Below are 26,141 nucleotides of genomic sequence, written 5' to 3'. Positions count from 1 at the left end.
TGTTTTGTCATTTTAACATAGCACTCCAAGCCAAACCCGGGGCTGTGTAATAGTGAGCGGGGTCTAATCAATAATAATAATCTTATATATTATTTCCAAGTTTGTGGGTTCGTGTCGCGCTATCTTCGACTTTGTTCTGCGCTCGAGTAACGTGATATTCGGCTTACATTATCTCAAAGACCATATGAGGTGCATGGTACAAAAAAAGTAAATAAAATGGTTCTGAAACAGTGAAATCGGATTCCACTTACTGCATTAAAGTAAAATTACTACTGATACTCTGCATCAGTTCCTTTCTCAAACACACCCACCCCAACATGTCGCGCAGAGCGCGGGTTATGCTTGTTTTTATTATGACAGACTGTTCTAAAAGTTTCAAACACATCAACCAATAACAATACATCAGTTTTAAGATACAAATCATGATATTCTCCAAGATTCTTTGTATTAAACTTCTCCCAAACCTTTTTAGGTTGTGTATAATCTCTATCGGAAATATGAGTTTTATTTAACTTTCCATAGAAACTTTCCCTTGAAGGAAGTTGTGTTTCTTTAAACTTCTCAAATGAATCCATGTAGTCATATGGATATATTCCCTTTTGTGATGAGATCAATCTCTTCTTGATTTGAGAAATGTGATTTAAGATTCGTTAACTTTTTAATCTTTGATGCTAAGTTAGGTAATGGACTTGCCTTAAACTTGTATGTGTCAAGAAATCTGCTATGGGTTATTGGGGATGTATGAATTGTTTTTGTGAATGCGATGTATTTTTGATCTGTGTTAGGAATGGCAGAAATATCTCCAGATGTCTTTGAAAGTTCATTTATAAATAGATGTATGTCATAGTGAATGTTGTTGTGAAGACAGACAGGAATAAAGTTTGGGGGCTTGTAATTAAGATTACAACGGGAATGAGCTGGACCTCCAGTAAGATGACAATGATCCCTAACTTTGACCTCTCCCTCAATTTTCTCCTCACAAATATGACATACTGTTCTTTCTAAATTCCTTTTTCTCTCCCTTTGTTCATGACATTGGTTTATAGGTTTTAACCATTATTTCTCTTCGTCTTGTGCAATCTTTTTCCAATCGTCTTACAAACTCCTCTGAGGCATCTTCTCCTCTATAAAGTTCTAACTGGTTGTATTCATCACCAACAGATGATTTGATATAATAACAGAAACCATAAGGAGTATGTTTTTGATATTTATTTGTGTATGATTTCTTTGGATTTGGAGAAATAGTATCTATCTTTTCAAGGATCCTTTCAAAATCAGCATATATCACAAATAGATGTTTTATAGATTTGTTTAAATCTTTGAATGATATGTTTGAACCTGCTTTTGGTAAATTGATTACGGTTGATTCATGATTACTACAATATTTTTAATGTCGATTTAATCGTTCTTTTGTATGAAAGGAGTCGAGACATCTCTTTCAAGTATACGTTTTACATTTTCTCTTGTATAGTTGTGATTTGGTTAATCTTGATAAATTTTTGATGAAAGCATTATGTGATTTTTCCTTTGAAGTAAAGTAGACAAGGTCAATGTGTGTTTCATCATTTTTATAGTTTGAAATTTTAAATATCTGAACTTTGTTTGTATCCGTTAATCCATATACATTAACAGATAGATTAGTCATTTTCTCAAATTTAGGAATATCTCTCAATGACATTGGAAACTTTAAATCTTTAACATTTAATGTATTCTCATATTCTTATAATGTTCAACCCTTTCAGGTTTCCATTGTGGAGGATGTAAGTGAGCAAGAACAGACCATAGAAAACATTTATTATCTTTGTTTTGAATATTAACAACCGCTTTCTTAAGTTTTATCTCTTTTGGTAAATCAATATAAGAAGAAGCTTGAAGAGGATCTGATTTTAAGATGTGTAACTCTAAAAAGATTATTTTTGTTATTGCAAATCCACTACCTATTACAGTGTTATCAACATCTTGTTGTTGTCTCTGGAGTTCATCATAAACATCACATCTTACAAAATCTTGAAATGATGAGATAAAGTGAGGGTTTGTCCTCATACAGGGAGTAGTTTCATCACCTACTCTTACCATATTCAATTTTACTCCCATATAAACCTTAAAAGTTTTCATTTCACTTAATGTGTTTTTAATTATAGTTTCAATATTTTGTTTAACCACATCAACAGTTTCCATGATTGAAGATGGTCCAGGGTCTTGAAAGCGAAACAATCTTATTTTTATATGTACTTTAAATGCCCCATCAGTGTTTTCAATGGAGAATTTAGTGGCACCTTCCCTTTCTTCATTGTTCTTGTATTTGTGTGATTGAAGGTGTTTATTATAATTTTTTTTAAAGAATATCATTATCACATCTATCACAATCTTTTGTTTCTTGGTCAAGTGGAGATATTTGTCTGAAAAGATTGAATGTGTGTTTGTTGGTTTGAAGGTGTTTTTTTTTATAACATTTATATTCATGATTACAAACATCGCAGTACGTTGTATTCACCATATTTATAGAACAAAACTTTGCTTAAAATATAATTTTCTTGATGAAAATTTCATTTCATTTATAGGTGAATCTGTGCTTAAAACCATTTTATCCTCCAACTTTTTTCACTTAATAAATACAATGTATCAAGACACAAAAGACAAGTTTCAATGAATCTCTTCATTTGTAAAAGATACTGAGAAATATGTCGAGGATGTAAAACTGAATAAAGATAAATATAACAACTATTGGATAAAAACAATTATGGTGAATAATATGAATTCTTCAATTTCCTACAGTGGAAGGGCTTTAGTATATCTGGAAGAGCATCAATTAAAGTAGCTCTAACAAAAGTTTCTCCTCTCCTTCTGGCAATGTATTCAAAACTAGAAAAAGCAATGAAACAAGAAAAGTATCAAAAAAGAAAAACCTTATGGATGAAGCTTTAGAAAGAAAAGATAAAACCATCTGTAATATGCAAGGAGAAATTTGTATTTTTTTCAACAACCTTAAAGATGTAAATCCTGATGAAATAAAGGATGCTAATATATCAGGTCAAATGACATTTCATTCAATAGTAGTTAAGGATCATTTTAAAATTACCTTTAATATAAAAAAAAATCTAGTGGTTGAATCTGTTTATGAAAAAAATTATATACAGTAGATATCGATGGTAATGTTTTTTTCTACTAATTAAATATGAGTCATTATTCAACTGAAGATTTTGAAGATTATGAGAGTGATGATAGTATCTCTGTTGGAACAGAAGGCAGTTATGATACCGAGAGTTTGTGTTCAAATGATTGTTATGAAAGTAGTTTTATAGATGATTGTGAAAGCACCAATGAAAGTACCGAAGATGATACCGAAGATGAATTTTATTTGAAGTAAAAATTTACTTTATAAATATGAATGGTTTACTCGATTTTGAGCCTCTTGAATTTCCTGATTCTCCACATGACAAATTTGAGAATTGTCCTCCATGTGAAAGACGGGGATTAAACACAGTCAAAAGCCTATAAACAATGTATGTTCTGTGATTATCTTCTAATTAATGATAATAAAAAATATAAAAAGGAATATAATTATTTGAGATTTACACCAAAAATGAATTACTTTACAAGATTGATTCGAGAAATGAATGTAAAGTATGAGGGTGATAATACACCTTTTCTTACAAGAGAAGAGACTGAACAAATGACGACCATGTTTTGTGGATTGATGATTTATATTATTAACGATTGTCATTTTCAGGGAAATATTAACACAATATATTGTATATATAAAATAATGGATTATTATCTTGAAATTAAACCTGAACTTCGGATAAAACATAGTTTCCAAAAAAGCCAATAAAAAATTAAATAACCTGTTTTCCAAATATATAAATGAATGCTTTTTTACCCATTTGGGAAAATAAGATAAAATTTAACAACCATAAAAATCTTCCAAATTCATTAAGATGTCTCATAGTTGGTTCAACCATCCATCCATTAGGACCATACTCTGTGCGGAGCGTTGGTGCCGCCGAAGCAGTCTCCTTGGCTATTGGGAACAATCCTGGACGGGTCGCCACTCCGACACAGTATACCAGCATGCTGGCACTCATTTTGCCGACCTCGGAAGGATGACAGGCAGAGTCAACCCCACCTGGTGTTAATTCAACAGCTGAGCGGGATTTGAACTCAGGACCCTAGGATCCCAAGCCCACTACCTTAACCATTAAGCCAACACCAGGCATATAGTTGGTTCAAGCGGGTGTGGAAAAACCTGCTTACTTTTAAAGATGCTCCTTACACCCAACTTTTTGGATTATAATAATTTAATAATTTTCACAAAGTCAAGTTTTCAACCTGAGTATCAATTACTCTCACAAGGTTTTAATGCTGGTCTTCAAAAAGAAGATATAATCAGTTTATTTAAACTTCAAAACAAACTAAATGATTACAACATTGAAGATATAATACAATTATTTTGTGATACACAGATATAAAAAGAAATCAAAGCCGATAACTTGTATTCTTAGTGATAATACGGATGACATACCTTCTCCCCAAGATTTGGATAAATCAAAAAAGAACCTCGTTATCTTTGATGATTGTGTTAATGAGAGAAACCAAACGGTAATGGATAGCTACTACACAAGAGGGAGACATTCTTCTTGTAATTGTGTGTATATATATATATATATATATATATATATATATATATATATATATATATATATATATATATATATATATATATATATATATATTTTAGTCAATGATACTTTCAACTCCCTCGTCGTTCAATAAGAAATAATGCTCATATTTTTATTTTATTTAAGTTCAATTCAATAGATATAAACAATTGTTCTACATTACGTAGTAAAACGGAATTTGGGGATTATATGAAGCACACGACTGAAAAATAAATATATTGTTGTGAAACATGATGAGATATTAAAAGATATATTTTTATTTTATAAACAATTACATATATAAATGACAACTATTATTATAAATCTTGTGGGTAAATCTGCTTCTGGAAAAAACTTTCATAAATCAAGGATCTTGTATAGTACAAATGAGAATATTGTAAATTTGTTTAAAAAGCACCATGTAGTTCGTATTGTATCAACAACAACTGGGGCAATAAGACCTGGAGAAGTAGAAGGTGAAGATTATGACTACATTTCAGTAGAGGAACATATGCGATTGAGGAATGAAGGTCAAATATTTGAGGAGGTTTCTCTTGGTACAACAAAATATTCACATTGTAAGAGTGAGTTAAAGAAACTAAAATTTGGTGGTCTTGGGATATTAGAAACTAATCCAGAAGGAATGAGACAAATAATTAAACATCTGAGTGGTAATGGGGTTAAGATTTTATCATTCAGTTTTGATGTTGATGAAGAAACTCAATGCAAAAGTATGAAAAGCAGGGATACAAGTATTAGTGAAGAAGAAATACAACTCGTATTAATGTTAATAAATAATTTGATGAAATATTTAAAGAAAAGGATTTATTTGAACACATCTACTTTAATGATGAAGAAAAGGAAAATTTCCCTGTTGACCTTTATAATTCAGTGAATGATATTTTCCAATAAATAAATGGATGTGAAAGAAAGAGCAAGATGATTTAAGGAGCATCAATAGTTGGTTTCAAAAGTTGTAAAACAACAGGAAGACATAAAGAAGAAATGCAGACAGAAACTAACGGGTGAAGAAGCATTTGAAAGAAAACAAGATAAATTTTTTAAACCACTTTTAAAAACTTCCCAAGAAAAAATTATAGATGCTTCCACAGTTCCCACAATAGAATATACTCCGAAAAAACTTTGAGTGTTAAAAGATTTCAGTCAAATGACTGAGGAAGAATTAGGGCATATAGGAGAATTAGAATTAGAATATGCTGATGGATTATTTCAACAACTGGAAGAGATTAATCAACCCCCTGATTATATTGTGAAGGCTCTTCAAAACAATGAATATTCAGCATATTCAAAAACCAAAGCAGGACTCATTCCAACAGAACAACCAGCAATATTTCATCTTGTTCAAGAAAAGGGATTGATATATTTAATGATGAATTAAGGTTCTTGAGTTCTGCTCAACCCCCTGTTAAATGAACTCCAAGATTAATGTTTCTTCTAACAAAAGATGGAAAACAAGGTTCAACTTTGAGGGATGAATCAAAGTATTTTGATAAACCATTAGATATGAAAAATATGGATGATAAGAGTATATATTGATCTGCTGGTCTCTCTTAATTATAGGGTTAGTCTATCTGGTAAAAGTCGGAAGATTGAGAAGGAGAAACACATTATTCAGGCTTTAAGTAGCCTTGGTTCAGGTGTTAGTTTTCTTCCAAATGACCCATCACAATTAGTTAATAGACTGTTATTGCTGTTAGGTAGTAAGAAGGCTGGAAATAACAATTGTTTTAATGAAGTATAAGCCATTTTAGACCAGTTGATGAACATGAAAATAATTAATAAATGCCAATACAAAGACATTTTATCCCGTATAAAATAAGATGAGAAACACAATCCTTAGTTTTAATTTCACAACAAGCGACCACACATCTTCATTTCCATACCCACTACAACTTGACGCAACAAAATAATATGAGGCGTCTTTATTGTCTATGGAAATTTATAATGCCTTGTTTAATTATGACCGAGAAAAATGACAAGTTTAGTTATAATCCGGGAAGTGGATACAAAACGATAACAGTTTCACCCGGAGCATATGAGATTTCTCAAATATCTTCCGAAATTGCTCGCCTTACGAAAGAACAGGGTGATGAAGCAAAAATATTGTTATAGATTTTCAAAAACGTACTTCAAAATCAACGATTAAACTTAAAAATAACTACAAGGTTGATTTCACAATTGATAATTCATTTAGAGAGTTATTGGATTTCTCCTCAAAAAAGATTGAAACTAATGGGACGTTTTACAGTGATAATGTCATTCAAATATCCTCAGGCATAAATTCGGTATTAATTCACTGTGATTTGATTGATGGTGCTTATAATGATGGAATAAGAACAAATACAATATTTTCATTTAGTGCATACTCAACCCCAATTGGTTATAAATTCAATATGGAACCCAAAAATCTGGTTTATCTACCTGTGTCAGGAAAAACCATATACAGAGTAAATTTTAGGATAACTGACCAAGATAATCGCATGATTTCTTTTGATGGAGAAATTATATCCATCAGAATTCACCTACGTGAAGTTTTCCAAGAAATAAATATGATGGTTATTGTGAGGAAACACGAGTTGGGAAAATATAAAATAATTACAGGCGATGGGATGTTCCTTTCCCCATACTACAAGGGTGAAGGTATGTATCTTGGTAGAGGATACTATAAACCTAAGAGATAAAGGGGTGTCGGACATCAATTTAGAAATAAAGGAGATGGGATAATTGATACTCTAATCAGGCTAATGGGTATAGGTTCAACTATTCTTAAACATAAAGACCTAATTGGTTCACCTGCTTCTGCTGTGGGAAATGTAGCGGGTGCTATAAAGAGTGTAAAAGATGCCCAAAAGGAATCTCATAAATTGCAAGCAATAAAATAAATTAAGAAAGGCAAAACTCAGTTGTCTCCCCAAGAACGACAGAAAATAATACAAATACTTGGGTCAGGGTTTCAAAAGTTTTAACATCTTTTTTCCGAAATAAATACAAGTATGGAAGCAATTGATAGTATCTATGATTTGGATGATACCATTGTCATCTCAAACTCTACTAAAAAATAAGACTACTTCAAGGTAAATGCAATAACTGGAACAGACTGGAATGCAAATAGAACAAAAAGTTTTGAAATAAATAATCAACAAACTTCTTTGAATCTAGCCAAAAGTTTCTTGTTGTATAAATTTACATTCACTAAGGCTGCGAATAACACAAACGCTACACTCGTAAATGATTTCTTCTGGAAAATGTTTGATAGTGTTCGTTTGTAGATTGGAACACAAGAAGTTGAAGCGGTTGATTATGTCTATGCTACATCTGAAATGATGAAATTTACACTATATTCATTTAGTGATAGAATGATAAAGGGGGCTGTCGAAGGTTTTATTCCTAATGTATAATGATGATACAAAAACAGGTAATAGTTTTGCTGTGGCAGTTCCTCTTAAAGGTATATTTGGATTTTGTGATCATGATAAAGTTCTGTGTCATCTGAAAATTAGATTTCAACTGCAAAGGAATGATAATGAAAATAGATTGCTTTTTGGTGTGGCTAATGCTTTTGCTGATCAGAATAAATTTCTAATTGATGAAATTAGTTGGTATATTAGTGAATATGTTCCTCATCTTAAAACAGAAGAGATGTTGAATAGAAGACTTAATTCATAGAAGCCACTCAATGTATCATACTTTAAAAGAAGATGCCAACATGTTAAACTGAACCAAACCACTTACACGTGGAATTTGGGTGTTCTGGAAGGAAAGCCACGATATCTGTGGCTCATTAAAAAAAAAAGCAGATGGTGTTACTGCTACTGTTAAGAATAATGCATTGAGTGATAATGCTAAGGTGAAACAACTTCACATTTCTCTCGAGTCTAGATGGAACATTTTATCCACGAGATAGATTGGAAATTAATTGGGAAAAAAATGATTCTGCTGAAGCATACAAGTCTTTCTAAAAGGTGTGTGAAAGCAATGGAAATAAAGAACCCATTTTGGATATGACAGCATTTAAAAGGAAAAAGGAAAAGGAAACTATAAAGTCTAATCGAGTGGATACTTCCCTATACATTGAAAGAGAAGAGCGTGAAGAAGTTGATACATATTGTTTGCTTTTGGAAGAAACAGAATTACAGATTAATGCAGATAATGGTGTTATGATTAGTCTCACATAATTTTTTTGATAAACAAATGAGAATAAAGTGCCAACTGGGGTATATGTTCATCAAATCAATCTTCATAAATTAGAATCTTGTATTCAAAATCAAAAGCCTTGTATGATTAACGTTAATACAATTCAGAGAAAAGGAGCAGTAAGAATTGATGTTTTGCTCACAAGAGAACAGGTGAAAATCTTGAAAGATACTGGCTCACTTAAAATTAAAATGTCAAAACCAATGTTGAAGAAATATTCAATAAGAGAGACGAGTGGAGGATTTCTCCCATTTCTAATTCCTTTATTTGCTGGTTTAAGTGCAGCTGGAGCATTGACGGGTGATATTTCAGCAGCGGTGAAAACTGCCAACGAAAGGAAGGCTCAACTCCAGGCTCAAAATATATAGAAAGACATAACAAAGAGTTGGAGAAACAAATTAGTGGAAGTGGTGTAATTGTAGATTTTGCTGAAAAACTTGAAAGTCTGCCTGATAAAGCGAGATTGTTAGTTGGAGATATGCTTTCTTCTATCGCACAAGCAGGTGTAAAATTAACTGAAAGGGGTAATGGATTATATCTTTCTAATAAATAAATGAGCATTGATGAGTGGTTTAAAGAATTTGGAAAGAATACAACATCAAATTTAGAACTTATCAAATATTGTAACAAATTAAAAATTCATCATGTTATTTGTGTGAGAGATGAATTAACAAACGTGTCTAAACATACAAAGAATATTATTATGAACTTAGAAGATAATAATGGGAATGGTTCTCATTGGGTTTGTATTTTTAATAGCCAAGAAAAATATTATTTTGATAGTTATGGTCTTCCACCACCTGTTGAAGTAATAAAATTCTTACAGAATGGTGTTTATCAAACATTTCAAGTCCAATAGTTAAATTCCAAGTGTTGTGGTCAATTATGTCTATATGTGTTCTTTCAACTCAACCAAATTTTTTTTAATGACGTTATTTTTAATCTAATATAAATGACTTATGTTGGAAAAGATGGTTCTATCGTTGGTGTATGCCAAGAACTAGGATATTAATTTATGAAATTATTGCACAAAGGCACAGGCTGAATGACAGAAATATAGTATAGCAAAAAAATATTAATATGAAAAATGCTTATAAATTAATAAATTATCCAAGCCCGACTGACGCGAATGACTTGGTGAGATTAAGCGATTTATCACAATATATATCTTTAAATAAAACGTCTGTGTATTCCAAAGATACAGAAGTGTTGATTTTATCTCCCGGTCATACAGAATTCACAATTACAATTAAAATAAAATTTTATAAAGAAGGGCGTATCGTTTGTATGAGAATAGAACAATGGGTACATAATATGAATTATTTAGGGTATAATTGGTCATTTAAAATTAACCTAGAAGACCTGGAACAATTAAATCAGTCTCGTGAGGAAGAATATTATCCACTTGGTGCCGAGAATGAGTTTTGTGGAAGCACGATTAGCAAACAAAAAATAAAACAATTTAATAAGGATAAAATCAATAATAGTTTTGCCATAGTTTATATCATGAAAACACAAAGAACAGGATTATATATAATAAGTAAGGGAATACAAACTGAAACTATGGGAAGATGAGGAGGTATTTCCTGTCATTATATTAATCTGTCATATATTTCTGATACATAAATGACAGCAAGAAGGCTTCAAGAAAATTATCATTTCTGTGTCCAAGCATACCTTCAAGAAAAGGGTATTCGGTATTTTAATAAATATGTTCTACAACATAAGAATGAGGTATTTTCAATAAAAGATTGGCTTTATACTGATGTTAATAAACCAACAACTTTGGATTTAACTAAAATGTTAAATAATGAAAGAATTTTAGAGTTAAGAAAACGCAAGGCTCTTTTAGAAAATCAGAAGAAATCTTATTGGTTTCCTGTAGTAAAAGAAATTATTTTCGATGCAGGAATATCAAGTAATCCAGATGAATATATGTATGAGATTCTATGGGGTGAAAGTGCTTCAAGGAGAGTAAGGGATGAGGAAGGAGTTGAAGAAACTGAGAAGAGAGAGAGAAGGAGGAGAGGGAGAAGAGAGAGAAGGAGGAGAGGGAGAAGAGAGAGAAGGAGGAGAGGGAGAAGAGAGAGAAGGAGGAGAGGGAGAGGGAAGAAAGAGAGAGAATAAATAAATATAAAAATATGGAAACCAGTGAGATTATAAAAAGATCAAAGGTATTACAGAAAATAAATAAATCTCAATGCACCGAGGAGGAAAACAAAGAATTGACAAGTCTATTATAAATATATGCCTCAAGACTATTAACATCGGTTTCAGGGAGAGGATTTAAACGAGAAAGTGAAGAGAAAGAAGGAAAAGATTATATTATTGATGATGTTGGTGTAATTGACTTTGATTAAAGTTTTACATGTGTTTACTTAAATAAATGGAGGAAAGAACGAAGACAATTTTAAGGATTCTTTATGTTTTAAAAATTAAGATTCAAATGTGCATGTTGGAAACTAAAAAGGTTTTCGCACTCTGTCGGAATTTTTCACATAAATAAATAAGTTATTATCTCAAATGTAAAAAGAAAACCAAGAGTAAAAATATCTCGTATGTTGAAAGTAAAAATAATAGGGTTGTACAAAAAGGTACATGTTCGGTGTGTAGCTCAAAAAAGAGTGAATTCACCAAACGCAAACGATGGGGAGATATACAAAAGTTTTTATCAGGAAGTAAATTTACAACAACTGGAATACCAGGGGAATTACATCTACCAGGGTATTCTTTCTGTGGTCCAGGAACAAACTTGAATAAAAAATTAGATGAGGCTGACAATCCTAAACTGTGGAGCAAACCTATCAATAGGGTAGATGAAGTGTGCGTGAGGCACGATATTGATTATGGAAATAGCACAACGTTGGAAGAAAAACACAAAGCCGATAGATAAATGTTGTATAATTTGTCTCTGATACAAAATCCAACCTTGAGAGAAAAAGTTGAGAGGTTCATTGTGAAGAAGATGATCAGTGCTAAATTGAAATTTGGGCTTGGAAATTCAAAAAAACTTATAGGCTCTAATGATGTCATTAAGATTGAAGAGCAATTAGCTGATGAATTACATAAACTAACTACAACGGGCACTCATAGAGCGCATGCCTTCGCCGCCACTACTTTTTTGTTCTTGGTATGAGTGTGGGGAACTGGTTTCATATGAATGGTCTTATGACACAAACCACATATCTATAATGTCATGACCCCCCCCCCGACTTTCGGGGGCTACGGACTAAACAACAATCAACTCGCGTCGTTTTGGCGAGTCTTCACTCGCAAGCTCGGTGAATACAACGTTTCAACAAGAGAAGGTAATCTCGTTTTCAAGGTCGCGACCTCCTTGACCTTTGACCCCTAACCGGAAACAAGAGTATGGGCGTCATTGTGTCATATTGCATATCACAAGATGAGGCGTTGAATTCTGAACATTTTGGCGTTAGTTGCATGCAAATTGAATAAAAATTGACCGTGTTATCGTAAAAAGACGATTTTGACCTTTTCGTGACCTTGACCTTTGACCCGAACGATCCCAAAATCTAATCGAATGCTTCCTGGCTAATAACCAATCATCCCACCAAATTTCATGCAATTCGGTTTAATACTTTTTGAGTTATACGAATCACAAGATTACAAATAAATAAATAAATACACGCCGACCAAAACATAACCTTTCGCAGAATGCGAAGGTAATAATCACAAAGTTTCATAGAAGGAAGGTTTATTCCAAGGAAGTTGATTATATCTGGTCTGCTGATTTAATTGAACTCAATTATGATAAGGGGTACAAGTATGCTTTAACCGTTATTGATTTGAGGAGTAGATATGTGTGGGTTATTCCTTTGAAAAACAAAACAGGTACTACTCTTATGTTAGCTTTCCAACAGATATTCAATAAAAGCAAGAGAAAACCTAAAAAAATTGTGGACTGATGAGGGTACAGAGTTCTACAATGAAACATTTATGAATTTTCTTAAAAATAACAATACATTACATTATACAGCACCTTTAATGAAGGAAACACGGTTGTTATTGAGCGTTTTAATCACACTTTAAAAGAGAGACTATATAAAAAATTCACTCAACTCGGTTCTCAACAATGGTTGTCTTTAATTCAGGATATTTTAGATAAGTACAATGACACGATTCATACTTCAACAAAAACGAAGCCATCAGAAACATTTACAAAATTAAAATATGAAAAAGAGATTAATCTCAGAAAGCCTAAGTTCAAAGTTGGTGATATAGTAAGAATATACAGGTGGAAATCTCATTTTGAAAAAGGTTATACCAAGCGATGGGCAAATGAACTTTTAAAAATTGTTGATGTCATCGGTACAGTTCCTTGGACTTACAAATTATGTGATTTAAAGGGGGAAGAGATTTTAGGTTCATTTTATTCACAGGAATTACAAAAGACAAAGATTAATTTAATTTTTTTGACTCTGCCCCCTTTTAAACACCGCCCCTTTTGACTCCTCCCACACAAGCCACATCCACACAAGCCCCATCCACATAAGCCACATCCGCACAAGCCCCACTCACATAAGCCACATCCATGCAAACCCCACCCACATAAGCCACATCCACATCCATCATATCCTCATAATTAGTGATTAGTTTATTAATTCCCACACACAACATGTTTATTTAATTAAAAAAAAATTGTTCCACCCACACAAGCCACATCCACACAAGCCCCACCCACCCACATAAGCCTCACCCACCCATACAAGCCCCACCCACATAAGCCCCACCCACACAAGCTCCACCCACCCACACAAGCTCCAACCACACAAGCCCCACCCACAAAGCCCCACCCCCATGTGCGCCCCTCCTTTGACCCACCACCCCTCTCATCCCGCCCCCACCCTTCCCCACACACACACGGGGAGGGGAGAGGGATGATGGGGGTGGTGGGTCATTGGGGGAGCGCACCTACCCCCCAACCCTAACACAAATAAACACACACACACACACACACATGCACAAACACAAATACACACATGCACACACATATATACACACATACACACACGTATACATATACACACACGTATACACACACACACACACACACACACACACACACACACACACACACACCACAGGTAGAGATAAAGACATAAAGACACAGAGGGATAATTTCTCACCTTTGACTCGACTCATTCAAGATCAGAGGACGTGAGAGGACTTCTTGCCAGCCAAAAAAAAATCATTCAATTTTTTTCTGAACGATCGAATGTCTTCAAGGAAGTCATTCATTTTTAGGCATTTATCGTGTAATTCAAAGGCTTCCTGTTCTAGATCAGTTGTCAACGATGTTCTTATTGGGGACAACCTGTTAGAAAAAGACAATAATTATTGGTTGTATAGTGATTTAATTCTGTATAAAACAACAAATAATGAATTGGGTTAAGGATATCACCTGTCATCTTGTGAAAACGATTGATCCACAAGGTCGGATAAATTATCTGCACAATCCATTCTCTAAACAAAACATACGAAGCCCATACACACAGCATACGAAGCCCGAGCATACGAAGCCCGAGCATACGAAGCCCGAGCATACGAAGCAATGAATAACCTCCTGTTGATGACGTAATGGGAGATTGCAGAACAATGGGTTTTTCAGTGTGTGCCTACATAGGAAATGACTTCGGAATGTTTTGGGCTTGGTGCGGGCGAGGCAGCTTGGCTTACTCCAGAATGACTCATTTTAACACGAAAATGAAACAGCTTGCTTTGAATGATTTTGAGAAAAACCTACGTTTAAAAGTTGTTTAAACTTCCCTTTCTTTCATGCTTGAATAAATAAAGTGAATATACTAGATGGAAATGAATGTTATAAGAAAATTAAGTTATTCCCTTAAGTAGAACATGAGCAAATATTCGTTGGTTCGCTCTTTGAGTGGAATGAAAATATGAAAGGGAAGAAGTGCTTTAATCAGTAAGTCTCAATCTTTCATAGTCTCAATTTTACATTTGCTTTAATGGGAGGGAAGGGGATAGGTGGGGAGAAAATCAGTCTCCTATTTTGGGCTTTTGGGGCTTGAGTCAGAAAGTTTTTCCCTTTTCCCCATTCATTTGAATGGGAGTCCCAGAAACCCCATTTATCATCCACTTTCGGGAGTATTTGATCAATGCAAACAACCTCAGCAGTATAGTTCGCTGGAGCTATCTTTTTCTTTTTTCTTTTTTTTTCTTTTTTTTTTGAAATGATTTTTTATCAACCACTGTCACATCGGGAACCCAACGGGTTCACGGGTCGTCTAGTTTATTATATATTTGTTCAGAACCGTGGATTGTATTTTTAATAGGCTGATTGAGTGTGTACATGACGTGACGGGTATATGACCCAGGGCATATTTGTTTGGGGGTAGAAAACTGATATGTCTGGTCCATGACTCATGTAATTGTATTTTTTGGGGGGCAGGGTCGGGTGAGGTGGATGAGGTTATACAACCAGCATGTTGGGTATATGATTTGTCAGGTACTAAAAGCTGCTGGCCATATTGAAAAAAAACCCAAAAAACTATACTAATAAAAGGCAATGTGTGTGTGTGTGTGTGTGTGTGTGTGTGTGTGTGTGTGTGTGTGTGTGTGTGTGTGTGTGTGTGTGTGTGTGTGTGTGTGTGTGTGTGTGTGTGTGTGTGTGTGTATCCTCCATAACTCCAAAACCATAAAACCTTGCAGCCTGAAACTTTACGTGCATACTAAAAAAACTCCAAGGAAGTGCCCCATTTATCATCTACTCCCAAAGAGTACTTCACTGAATCGGGAATTGTTTTTTAATAATTCTTTTCATTGCCTGAGTTGAACGAAACTTGATATTGCGCATCAATGTGAAAAAAACGGAGAAAAGAAATTATTGTGCGTAATCTTCTAAACACAATTTTATTTATTAATGAACACGGAAGTATTAGATCAAATTGACGATCTTTATTTGCCGATCTTATTGATCAAATTGACGATCTTAAAAATAAATCGTTCTTTGCCTAGACCAAATGTATGAGATTTTAAAATAAATCATTTCAAAAAATAAAAAGAGCTCCAGCGAACTATACCGCTGAGGTTGCTTGCATTGATCAAATTCTCCCAAAGAGTACTTGACTGAATTGGGAATTGATTTTTTAATAATTTTTTTAGTTGCCTGATTTTAACGAAACTTGATATTGCACACCGCAGGAGAATGGTGAATAAGGTGGCCCAAAATTTTTGCGCTATCATGTACCGTTTTGGCTGTATTTCGGGAACATACATACATACATTCAAGATGAGAGTTTTAGTAATATTTAGATGTATGGAGAAATAGAAAAATACGACACACTTCGTGAATATTAAAATTATTGGCTATGTCATCTTTCTATATAGTAAACATTTAATACACAGATTTACAAATGTGGGAGGTGGACTCGCCAGCTGGTCTAACTCACCACTAGCAAAATGGGAGAAAACATCACACAGCGAGTGTCACTCATCGTATACCATGGCTTCAGGACTTTAGTTCCCATCTGAATTTGCAAACAGATGAAAACCATCTTCAAAAATTCAGCTTAAATCATGAAAATGATTCGTCACGTTCACACAATCAGTCTACATTCTACATTCAGCACGTTCGCACAATTTCTCTTCATTCTACATTCAGCACGTTTGCACAATTTGTCTACATTCTACATTCAGCACGTTCGCACAATTTGTCTACATTCTACATTCAGCACGTTCGCATAATTTGTCTACATTCTACATTCAGCACGTTCGCACAATTTGTCTATATTCTACATTCAGCACGTTCACACAATTTGTCTACATTATACATTCAGCATGTTCGCACAATTTGTCTACATTATACATTCAGCACATTCGCACAATTTGTCTACATTATACATTCAGCACGTTCGCACAATTTGTCTATATTCTACATTCAGCACGTTCGCACAATTTGTCTACATTCTACATTCAGCACGTTCGCACAATTTGTCTATATTTTACATTCGTCACGCAGTTTGTCTACATTCTACATTCAGCACGTTCGCACAATTTGTCTACATTCTACATTCAGCACGTTCGCACAATTTGTCTATATTTTACATTCGTCACGCAGTTTGTCTATATTCTACATTCAGCACGTTCGCACAATTTGTCTACATTCTACATTCAGCACGTTCGCACAATTTGTCTATATTTTACATTCGTCACGCAGTTTGTCTACATTCTACATTCAGCACGTTCGCACAATTTGTCTTCATTATAAATTCAACACGTTCGCACAATTTGTCTACATTCTGCATTCAGCACGTTCGCACAATTTGTCTACATTATACATTCAGCACGTTCACACAATTTGTCTACATTATACATTCGTCACACAATTTGTCCACATTATACATTCAGCACGTTCGCACAATTTGTCTACATTCTGCATTCAGCACGTTCGCACAGTTTGTCTACATTATACATTCAGCACGTTCGCACAATTTGTCTATATTCTACATTCAGCACGTTCACACAATTTGTCTACATTATACATTCGTCACACAATTGTCTACATTCTACATTCAGCACGTTCGCACAGTTTGTCTTCATTCTACATTCAGCACGTTCGCACAATTTGTCTACATTATACATTCAGCACGTTCACACAATTTGTCTACATTATACATTCGTCACGCAGTTTGTCTACATTCTACATTCAGCACGTTCGCACAATTTGTCTACATTCTGCATTCAGCACGTTCGCACAATTTGTCTGCATTCAGCACGTTCGCACAATTTGTCTACATTCTGCATTCAGCACGTTCGCACAATTTGTCTACATTCTGCATTCAACATGTTCGCACAGTTTGTCTACATTATACATTCAGCACGTTCACACAATTTGTCTACATTATACATTCAGCACGTTCACACAATTTGTCTACATTATACATTCGTCACGCAGTTTGTCTACATTCTACATTCAGTACGTTCGCACAATTTGTCTTCATTCTAAATTCAGCACGTTCGCACAATTTGTCTACATTCGTCACATACGCACAATTTGTCTGCATTCTACATTCGTCACTCAGTTTGTCTATATTCTACATTCAGCACGTTCACACAATTTGTCTACATTATACATTCGTCACGCAGTTTGTCTACATTCTACATTCAGTACGTTCGCACAATTTGTCTACATTCTACATTCAGTACGTTCGCACAATTTGTCTACATTCTACATTCAGCACGTTCGCACAATTTGTCTACATTCGTCACATACGCACAATTTGTCTGCATTCTACATTCGTCACGCAGTTTGTCTACATTCTACATTCAACACGTTCGCACAATTTGTCTACATTCGTCATATACGCACAATTTGTCTATATTCTACATTCATCACTCAGTGTCTACATTCTACATTCATCACGTTCACACAATTTGTCTACATTCTACATTCATCACGTAAGCACAATTTGTCTACATTCCACATTCAGCACGTTCGCACAATTTGTCGACATTCGTCACATACGCACAATTTGTCTGCATTCTACATTCGTCACTCAGTTTGTCTACATTCTACATTCATCACGTTCGCACAATTTGTCTGCATTCTACATTCGTCACGCAGTTTGTCTACATTCTATATTCATCACATTCGCACAATTTGTCTACATTCTACATTCTACATTCATCACGCAGTTTTCTGGTTATAGCATTATTTATACTTTGCATCATTTTAATCGGAAGTATGCACTGAATGTAATTGCAGTAGCTGTGTTGGAACTTATGTACGCAGACATGCGCACAGGTCAGTACAGCTCGCATATCGCGCATGGAAACGGAACACGGCAGTGAACGGAAAGTGGCAGTTACAGCTCTCAGTGCTGCGGCTCGGTATAAGTTATAAAATCTCAGTATCGACATAAGTAAAATGATCGATTCAAAGAATGGTGGAGATAAAAAATATGGATTTTTAAGTGGTGCAAACCGCTTCAAAATTTGGTATGCCCTTCCTTCCATCTGTCCATCATAAGACATGCCCATCATGTCGAACTCAAGGTGTTTCGTTCGTTTCTAGTTTGTTGTTGTTTGGTTTTTCTTGTGTGTTCAGTTTTTTTGTTATTGTTTCGTTTGCGTCAGGACAGTAAGGTCATCCCGCCTGTTGGGTAAATAACCGTCAGTCCCCCATGGGCTATTTTTTAAATGGTGAAGCCGCTTCACTGCACAGCTTCCTTTGGATATGAGTGCGATATTGTTTTTTTATTTATTTTTTTATTCTTATTTTTATTATTCACTTTTCTTTTCGATTTTTCCTTGGGATGTTTGACAAAATGCAAATAATAAAAAAAGGAGGCAGGTTCAAAAAAGTAAGTGGGCGGGGACGATCAACTGGTAATTTTTTAATTAGAATTTGACCTTGCATCACCCACCTGGTTTGTATCACTGATGTTGCTGTGATATCATCAAATTCTCATATTGTTTCCCTTTAGGAACAGCAGTGGAATGGAATCATCTTTTCCCTTTCAGAAAGACACCAAAGAAAAGCTAAAGTTTATCCAGGAATACTTACAGAGTAAGGATTTATTAATTTTTTTAAAATATATATTTACATATATATACTATTTACCTGTAATATTGTGCTTGATGCAGTTGATTTCTGATCATGTTGAATCACAACAGTTATTTGTCTGCTCATATTTTTGCTATTGTTAGTTTTTGAAACCACATATTATCCATCTGTATGTACAGTGCCTTCAGAAAGTAGTCACACCCCTCGACTTTTGTCACATTTTGTTGTTACAGCCTGAATTTAAAATTGATTAAATTTATTTTTTTTGTCACCGATCTACACAAAATACCTCGTAATGCTAAAAGTGAAAACATGTTTTGACAGATTAATTAAAAATTAAAATCTGAAATGTCCTGCATCAATAAATATTCAACCCCTTTGCTACGACACTCCAAATTGAGCTCAGGTACATCCAATTTCCTTTGATCATCCTTGAGATGTCTACAACTTCATTGGAGTCAACCTGTGGCCAATTAAATTGATTGGACATGATTTAGATAGAAACACACCTTTCTATATAAGGTCCTACAGTTGACAGTGCATGTCAGAGCAGAAACTCCACCATGAAGTTCAAGGAACTGTCTGTAGAACTTCGAGATACAATTGGGAGGAGGCGTAGATCTGGGGAAGAGTATAAAACGATTTTGAGAATGTTGAAAGTTGCCAAGAGCACAGTGAGCTCTATGATTAGGAAATAGAAAGAATATTGAACCATCCAGACTCTTCCTATAACTGGCCGTCCGACCAAACTGAGCAACCAGGCAAGAAAGAAGGACCTTGGTCGGGGAAGTGACCAAGAACCCAATAACTACTCTGACAGAACTACCGAGTTCCTTGGCTGAGATGGGAGAACCTGTCAGGAGATCAACAGTCTGAGTAGCACTTCACAAATCTAGGCTTTATGGGAGAGTAGCCAGACGGAAGCCACTCCTGAGAAAAAGGCACATGACAGCATACCTGGAGTTTGCAAAAAGGAATGGGGATGCTTTTCAGTGGCAGGGTCTCGGATACTCGTAAGGATAAAGGAAACAATGAATGGAGCCAAATACAGGCTAATCCTTGAGGAGAATCTGCTGAGAGTGCAAAAGACCTTAGACTGTGGCGCAGATTTACATTCCAACAGGACAATAACCCCAAGAATACAGCCAAAGCAACACTGGAATGGCTTCAGAACAAGAACGTGAAAGTCCTTGAGTGGCCCAGGCAAAGCCTTGACTTGAATCCCATTGAGAATCTGTGGAAAGACTTGAAGATCGCTGTTCACTAACGCTCCCCATCCAACTTGACAGAGCTTGAGAAAATCTGCAAGGAAGATTGGGAGAAAATCCCCAAATCCAGATGTGCAAAGTTTATACAGACATACCCAAGAAGACTTGAAGCTGTAATCGCTGCCAAAGGCGCTTTTACAAAGTATTGACTCAGGGGGTTGAATACTTATTGATGCACGACATTTCAGCTTTTCGTTTTTAATTAATTGTTAAGATTTTTGAAAGTATGTTTTCACTTTGTCTATGTGGAGTATTTTGTGTAGATCGGTGAGAAAAAAAAACTAAATTTAATCCTTTTTAAATTCAGTCTGTCACAACAAAATGTGACAAAAGTTGAGGGGTGTGACTACTTTCTGAAGGCACTGCATCGCTAAGTGACAGTTGTGATCAGTGTTTTAACAAGCGATGCAATAAATGACTTCTTGTGCTGCAGATCACTTTCCCTCCAATCCCTGCATAGACGCTTTGGAATGGACGTGGTCCACGGACCAAGGCAATGTGGAAATGAACCTCGCAAAGGTAAAAATTGGGAATTTGTTCTCACGCACGTGAAGTGAAGAACGGCGTTAAGCAATTTGTTCCTGTCCGTCCATTCATTCCTCTGTCTGTAAACGATCGACGAACAAGATGATTTGAATTGAATGTTGTATTTTGAACACAAATCGGAAAACAAACCTGCCGTTTTACAGTACTTTGTCTCTGAATTTGTCCTGATCGCACATGCGCAGAGGGGAGCGAGATCTTTTTATTTATTTATTCTGCCTGCCTGCTTGGCAGGAAAACAAAATTTAAAATCATTCCAAACAGGAAACTTACTGCTTTTAAGGACATTAATAAGGGACACAAACAACATGCCCGAATAACTAACGTAGCATGTTCGATAGGATGGTGCAATTGACACTGCGTCAGCAGCACTAAAATGGCGGTAAATTCCACAATTAATTTATTGAGCCTATAGGACTTTTACAATCTTTATCTTATTTAAATTGAATTAGATACTTAAACACTGGAGAACACAAATCGCGTTCTTGTCACTTCCGAGAACCTCCAGGTTTGCAGTACTTGGATATGTTAAATAGGGTGGTGTATAAGGGTGATATATAAGACTGCTTCAACAGCGCTAAACTTCTGGAATGTTTTCTTTGAACAATCCTTAAAATCATTTTATTAAAATTGAAGTATATACCTGAACTGTACAATGAATGGAGCCAGATATGACGAGGTGTCAGAGTCATGGCTAAAAAGAAGATTTTTCTATTGTGTTCTACGAACTCTCTAGTTATTTTTAGCGCACCTGGACTTTAGTCTGTTGAGCTTATGCAATCGAGCAGTGTCCATATGTGAGTGAGTCAGTCAGTCAGTCAGTCAGTCAGTCAATCAGTCATTGTTTTGTTGTTGTCGTATGGCAGCTTAGCTGCCGGGGTAGCTTTCATTTCTTGAAGCACGACTGTGTCGCTGATGCAGTGCCCCTCTACTAGTACACACACTGGAACTGGTACTCATTTCGCCGACCTCGGAAGGATGACAGGCTGAGTCAACCCCCTGGTGTATTAATTCAGCGGCCGACGGGGCTTGAACTCAGGACCCAAAGATCCCAAGCCGCCACCCTAACCACTGAGCCAACACCAGGCTTAGTCAGTCATTCATTGAGTTCAGTCATTGTCGCTTGAACCAAATGCACGATTTTGATGAAACTTGACCACAAGCTTCATATGTGATGACTAACGAAGGTGTATTGACTGCATCAATATCTGTGCTCATTAAGTGGGTCTACAGTGGGGATGGGGGGGGGGTTGACGCTCCAAAATCGGTATTTGCCCTCTTCTCCAAAACTTCACACACAATTTTAATGAAACTTGACCACAACCTTCATAACCCATGATCAACCAAAGTTTGTTCACGGCATTAAAAAGAAAAATCAGGGTCTAATGGTGTCTGTGGGGGTTTGAGTGACTGTTGCTCCTGATCCAAATTAGCTGCAGGACAAGCGGTCCTATTTTTATAATTGCCGTGCTCTTTCTTGTCTTTAAAAAGTGTATTTGTTTGTTTCTGATGCTTAATGAGTGCATTTTCTGGCAGGTCGTATGCATTCACTCGTCACCGCACTGTGCGGTGACTAGTGCGGTCTGTACCCAGTGGTCACTCGACGAGGTGTCAGAGTCATGGCTAAAAACTGATGGACGGATGAATGGACTGCTGTCGTTGTGTTTGTTGATGGCTTTTTTAAATTTGCAATTAAAGGATCATTGATAAACAAACGATTAAACTAAAAGGACATGTATCTGTGTGGGGACATAGAACAAAAACAGGAGAAAATAGCACATAAAGCATTTAACACTGTCAACACCAACATCAAAATTGAAATCCCAACAATACAAAGCAAAGCAAGGTTGGGAAGGCAAGAATAAGAAAAATAAAATAATGTTGTTTGTGGGGTAGGTGAAGGGATTTCATTGGAAAGATAGGATCGTATAGAGTTGCTTGGTCTGTGGATGTGCAGGAGACATCTCGATGTAAACTAAGTAGGGAAACTGTGAGCTTAAGTGTTACTTGTCACCACACGGGGGGTGGGGGGGTGCGGTGTTAATTAGATAGGGAATAAGGATAATTTCCCCCAGTATGTGATTGTCCCTTGTGACCTATTCCTACGTTTTTGCATTTACAAGCCAGCCATGAAGGAGTTACGTTTTTGTCGCAACAACAACCATTACAACCGAGCTGCACGACCAAGCCGGCAAGAGGCCCCGCCTTCCCGGGTTTGGTGCGAACAAGTCATGCCCCAAGAGTGGATGATTTATCGACAGGATGTCGAAGGGAGATCGCAAGCGAACACATGAGTGGAGTTCGGTGTGAGGGACATGATCAGAGTGGATGGCGCACATCTGAAAAGGGAACGGGGAGGCAGGTCATTGCAAGAGGAGAGAGACACAGTCAGAGATGAAGGTTCGATGCGAGACAGGCATGATCGGCGGTCAAAAGAGCCAGGGGCATGACGGCTGGCTTTCCTTTGACGCATGAAGAAGACCGCACGATTCTTGTGTTCGTGCTGAGGCGAGTTTACCCACGTGTGGGACCAGCGCCAAAACCTCATGTTGAGCCATCAGGGGAAAGAAACGGTGCCATTCTGCAAAGCAGAAGATTGACTTCAGTGAGGACGATCGACGAAGAAGCTTGCACGGTGGTTGAGAGCAGTTCGGTGCCATTTGGGGGCACACCCTCCCGTGCAGTGACAAAGTGGTTTGGTGACCTTGAAGTTACTGAGACCATCTCCTGGATCTGAAGCGAAGTGCAGAAATTTAGCAGGGATTTTTCTTTGTTTTATTCTGTCCCCTTGTTTGTATTTGAGTCAGTGTGGGGCACTTCAAAATTAGATTTAGGTTACTTCACCTCTTGATTAATTTACATTATAATTGTTGACTTTTGTAGTTATTAAATATATATATATATATATTTTTTGGGTTGTGTCTGTGTATCTGTTGTGGTAGGGGCAAATCCCCCTGAACGCAACAATAATATATAGAATAAGAAAACGAATGGAATAAAATGATTAGGCTCAATTTTCCATCATTAAAACTCATTCCTTGAAAAATCATAACTACTCACAACCTCTATAGAGTACAGTCAACCCATAAATATCGTGGATGTTACATTCCTGGAAAATGCCACGATTTCAAATGGGAATAAGCGGGGTTAGGTTCTTGGGATTCCAGAATATATATAGAGGAAGGTGGGTAGCAACCAAAAATAAACACATCACAATTGAAACTAGAACGGGCACTCGGTAGAGCGCATACCTTCCCCGCCGCAACTTTTTCCGGGCACATTTGAAAAACGTCATGTTCAAACGTCAATGACATCATAACGGTCAGTCCGATCGAAGTCAAATTTGGTGTGTGACGTCCTTAAGGTAAGTCCTACAAAATGGTATGATCAAAACTGATGAGATCGAAAATTGAAAATTTACATCATCTTGTGACGTCATTTTGACGCACTTCTGATGACGTCACGTCAAATCTGACACCACGTATCCGAAAGGTATTTTGTCATGGAACAATATGGCATTGGTTGCATGTCGATAGCTGTCTTATGAAGGAAGTTATGCTCAAAAGAGTGTTTTTGACCTTTTCATGACCTTGACCTTGACCTTTGACCCGATCGCTCCCAAAATCTAATCAAATCGTCCTTGGATACTCACGAATCATCCCACCAAATTTCATGCAATTCGGTTTAATACTTTTTGAGTTATGCAAATAACAAACAAACACACATATTCACAAATAAATAAATACACAGCGACCAAAACATAACCTTTCGCAGAATGCGAAGGTAATGAACATATAAAATAAGTATAAATCTGCTTTACGATGAAGTTTCCTGCTGCGTTGAAGCAGATTAAGTGTGGCCCCTTTCCAATTTGTCTAAAGCCCCCACCTCTCTCTCTCTCTCTCTCTCTCTCTCTCTCTCTCTCTCTCTCTCTTTCTCTCTCTCTCTCTCTCTCTCTCTCTCTCTCTCTGTCTCGCTCTCTCGCTCTCTCGCTCTCTCCCTCGCTCTCCCCCTCGCTCTCTCCCTCTCTCCCTCTCTCCCTCTCTCCCTCTCTCCCTCTCTCCCTCTCTCCCTCTCTCCCTCTCTCCCTCTCTCCCTCTCTCCCTCTCTCCCTCTCTCCCTCTCTCCCTCTCTCCCTCTCTCCCTCTCTCCCTCTCTCCCTCTCTCCCTCTCTCCCTCTCTCCCTCTCTCCCTCTCTCCCTCTCTCCCTCTCTCCCTCTCTCGCTCTCTCGCTCTCTCGCTCTCTCGCTCTCTCGCTGTCTCGCTGTCTCTCTCTCTCGCTGTCTCTCTCTCTCGCTGTCTCTCTCTCTCGCTGTCTCTCTCTCTCTCGCTGTCTCTCTCTCTCTCGCTGTCTCTCTCTCTCTCGCTGTCTCTCTCTCTCTCGCTGTCTCTCTCTCTCGCTGTCTCTCTCTCTCGCTGTCTCTCTCTCTCGCTGTCTCTCTCTCTCGCTGTCTCTCTCTCTCGCTGTCTCTCTCTCTCGCTGTCTCTCTCTCTCGCTGTCTCTCTCTCGCTGTCTCTCTCTCGCTCTCTCTCTCTCGCTGTCTCTCTCTCGCTGTCTCTCTCTCTCTCGCTGTCTCTCTCTCTCTCGCTGTCTCTCTCTCGCTGTCTCTCTCTCTCGCTGTCTCTCTCTCTCGCTGTCTCTCTCTCTCGCTGTCTCTCTCTCTCGCTGTCTCTCTCTCGCTGTCTCTCTCTCGCTGTCTCTCTCTCGCTGTCTCTCTCTCGCTGTCTCTCTCTCGCTGTCTCTCTCTCGCTGTCTCTCTCTCGCTGTCTCTCTCTCTCTCTCTCTCTCTCTCTCTCTCTCTCTCTCTCTCTCTCTCTCTCTCTCTCTCTCTCTCTCTCTCTCTCTCTCTCTCTCTCTCTCTCTCTCTCTCTCTCTCTCTCTCTTCTGATGTACCACAGTCTTCGCAGAGT

At 36.7% G+C, this 26,141-nt stretch overlaps 1 protein-coding gene across 1 annotated transcript in view; it reads left to right on the top strand.

Moving 5' to 3' along the window:
* The window catches only part of LOC147018250 (uncharacterized), a 91,641-nt gene that overhangs the window by 6,782 nt on the left and 58,718 nt on the right, over positions 1-26,141 (top strand). Inside the window, exons 3-4 of the mRNA XM_085897772.1 lie at positions 19,340-19,422; positions 21,121-21,206. Coding sequence (XP_085753898.1) covers positions 19,340-19,422; positions 21,121-21,206 — 169 coding nt within the window. The remainder of the gene's footprint in view (positions 1-19,339; positions 19,423-21,120; positions 21,207-26,141) is intronic.

The sequence above is a fragment of the Eptatretus burgeri genome, chromosome 10 (assembly GCF_056783735.1).
Source record: "Eptatretus burgeri isolate ZD-2024b chromosome 10, Ebu_testis_v1, whole genome shotgun sequence".
Lineage (NCBI taxonomy): Eukaryota > Metazoa > Chordata > Myxini > Myxiniformes > Myxinidae > Eptatretus > Eptatretus burgeri.
The sequence above is the reverse complement of the archived record's forward strand: the minus strand, read 5'-3'. Positions and strand labels throughout refer to the sequence as shown.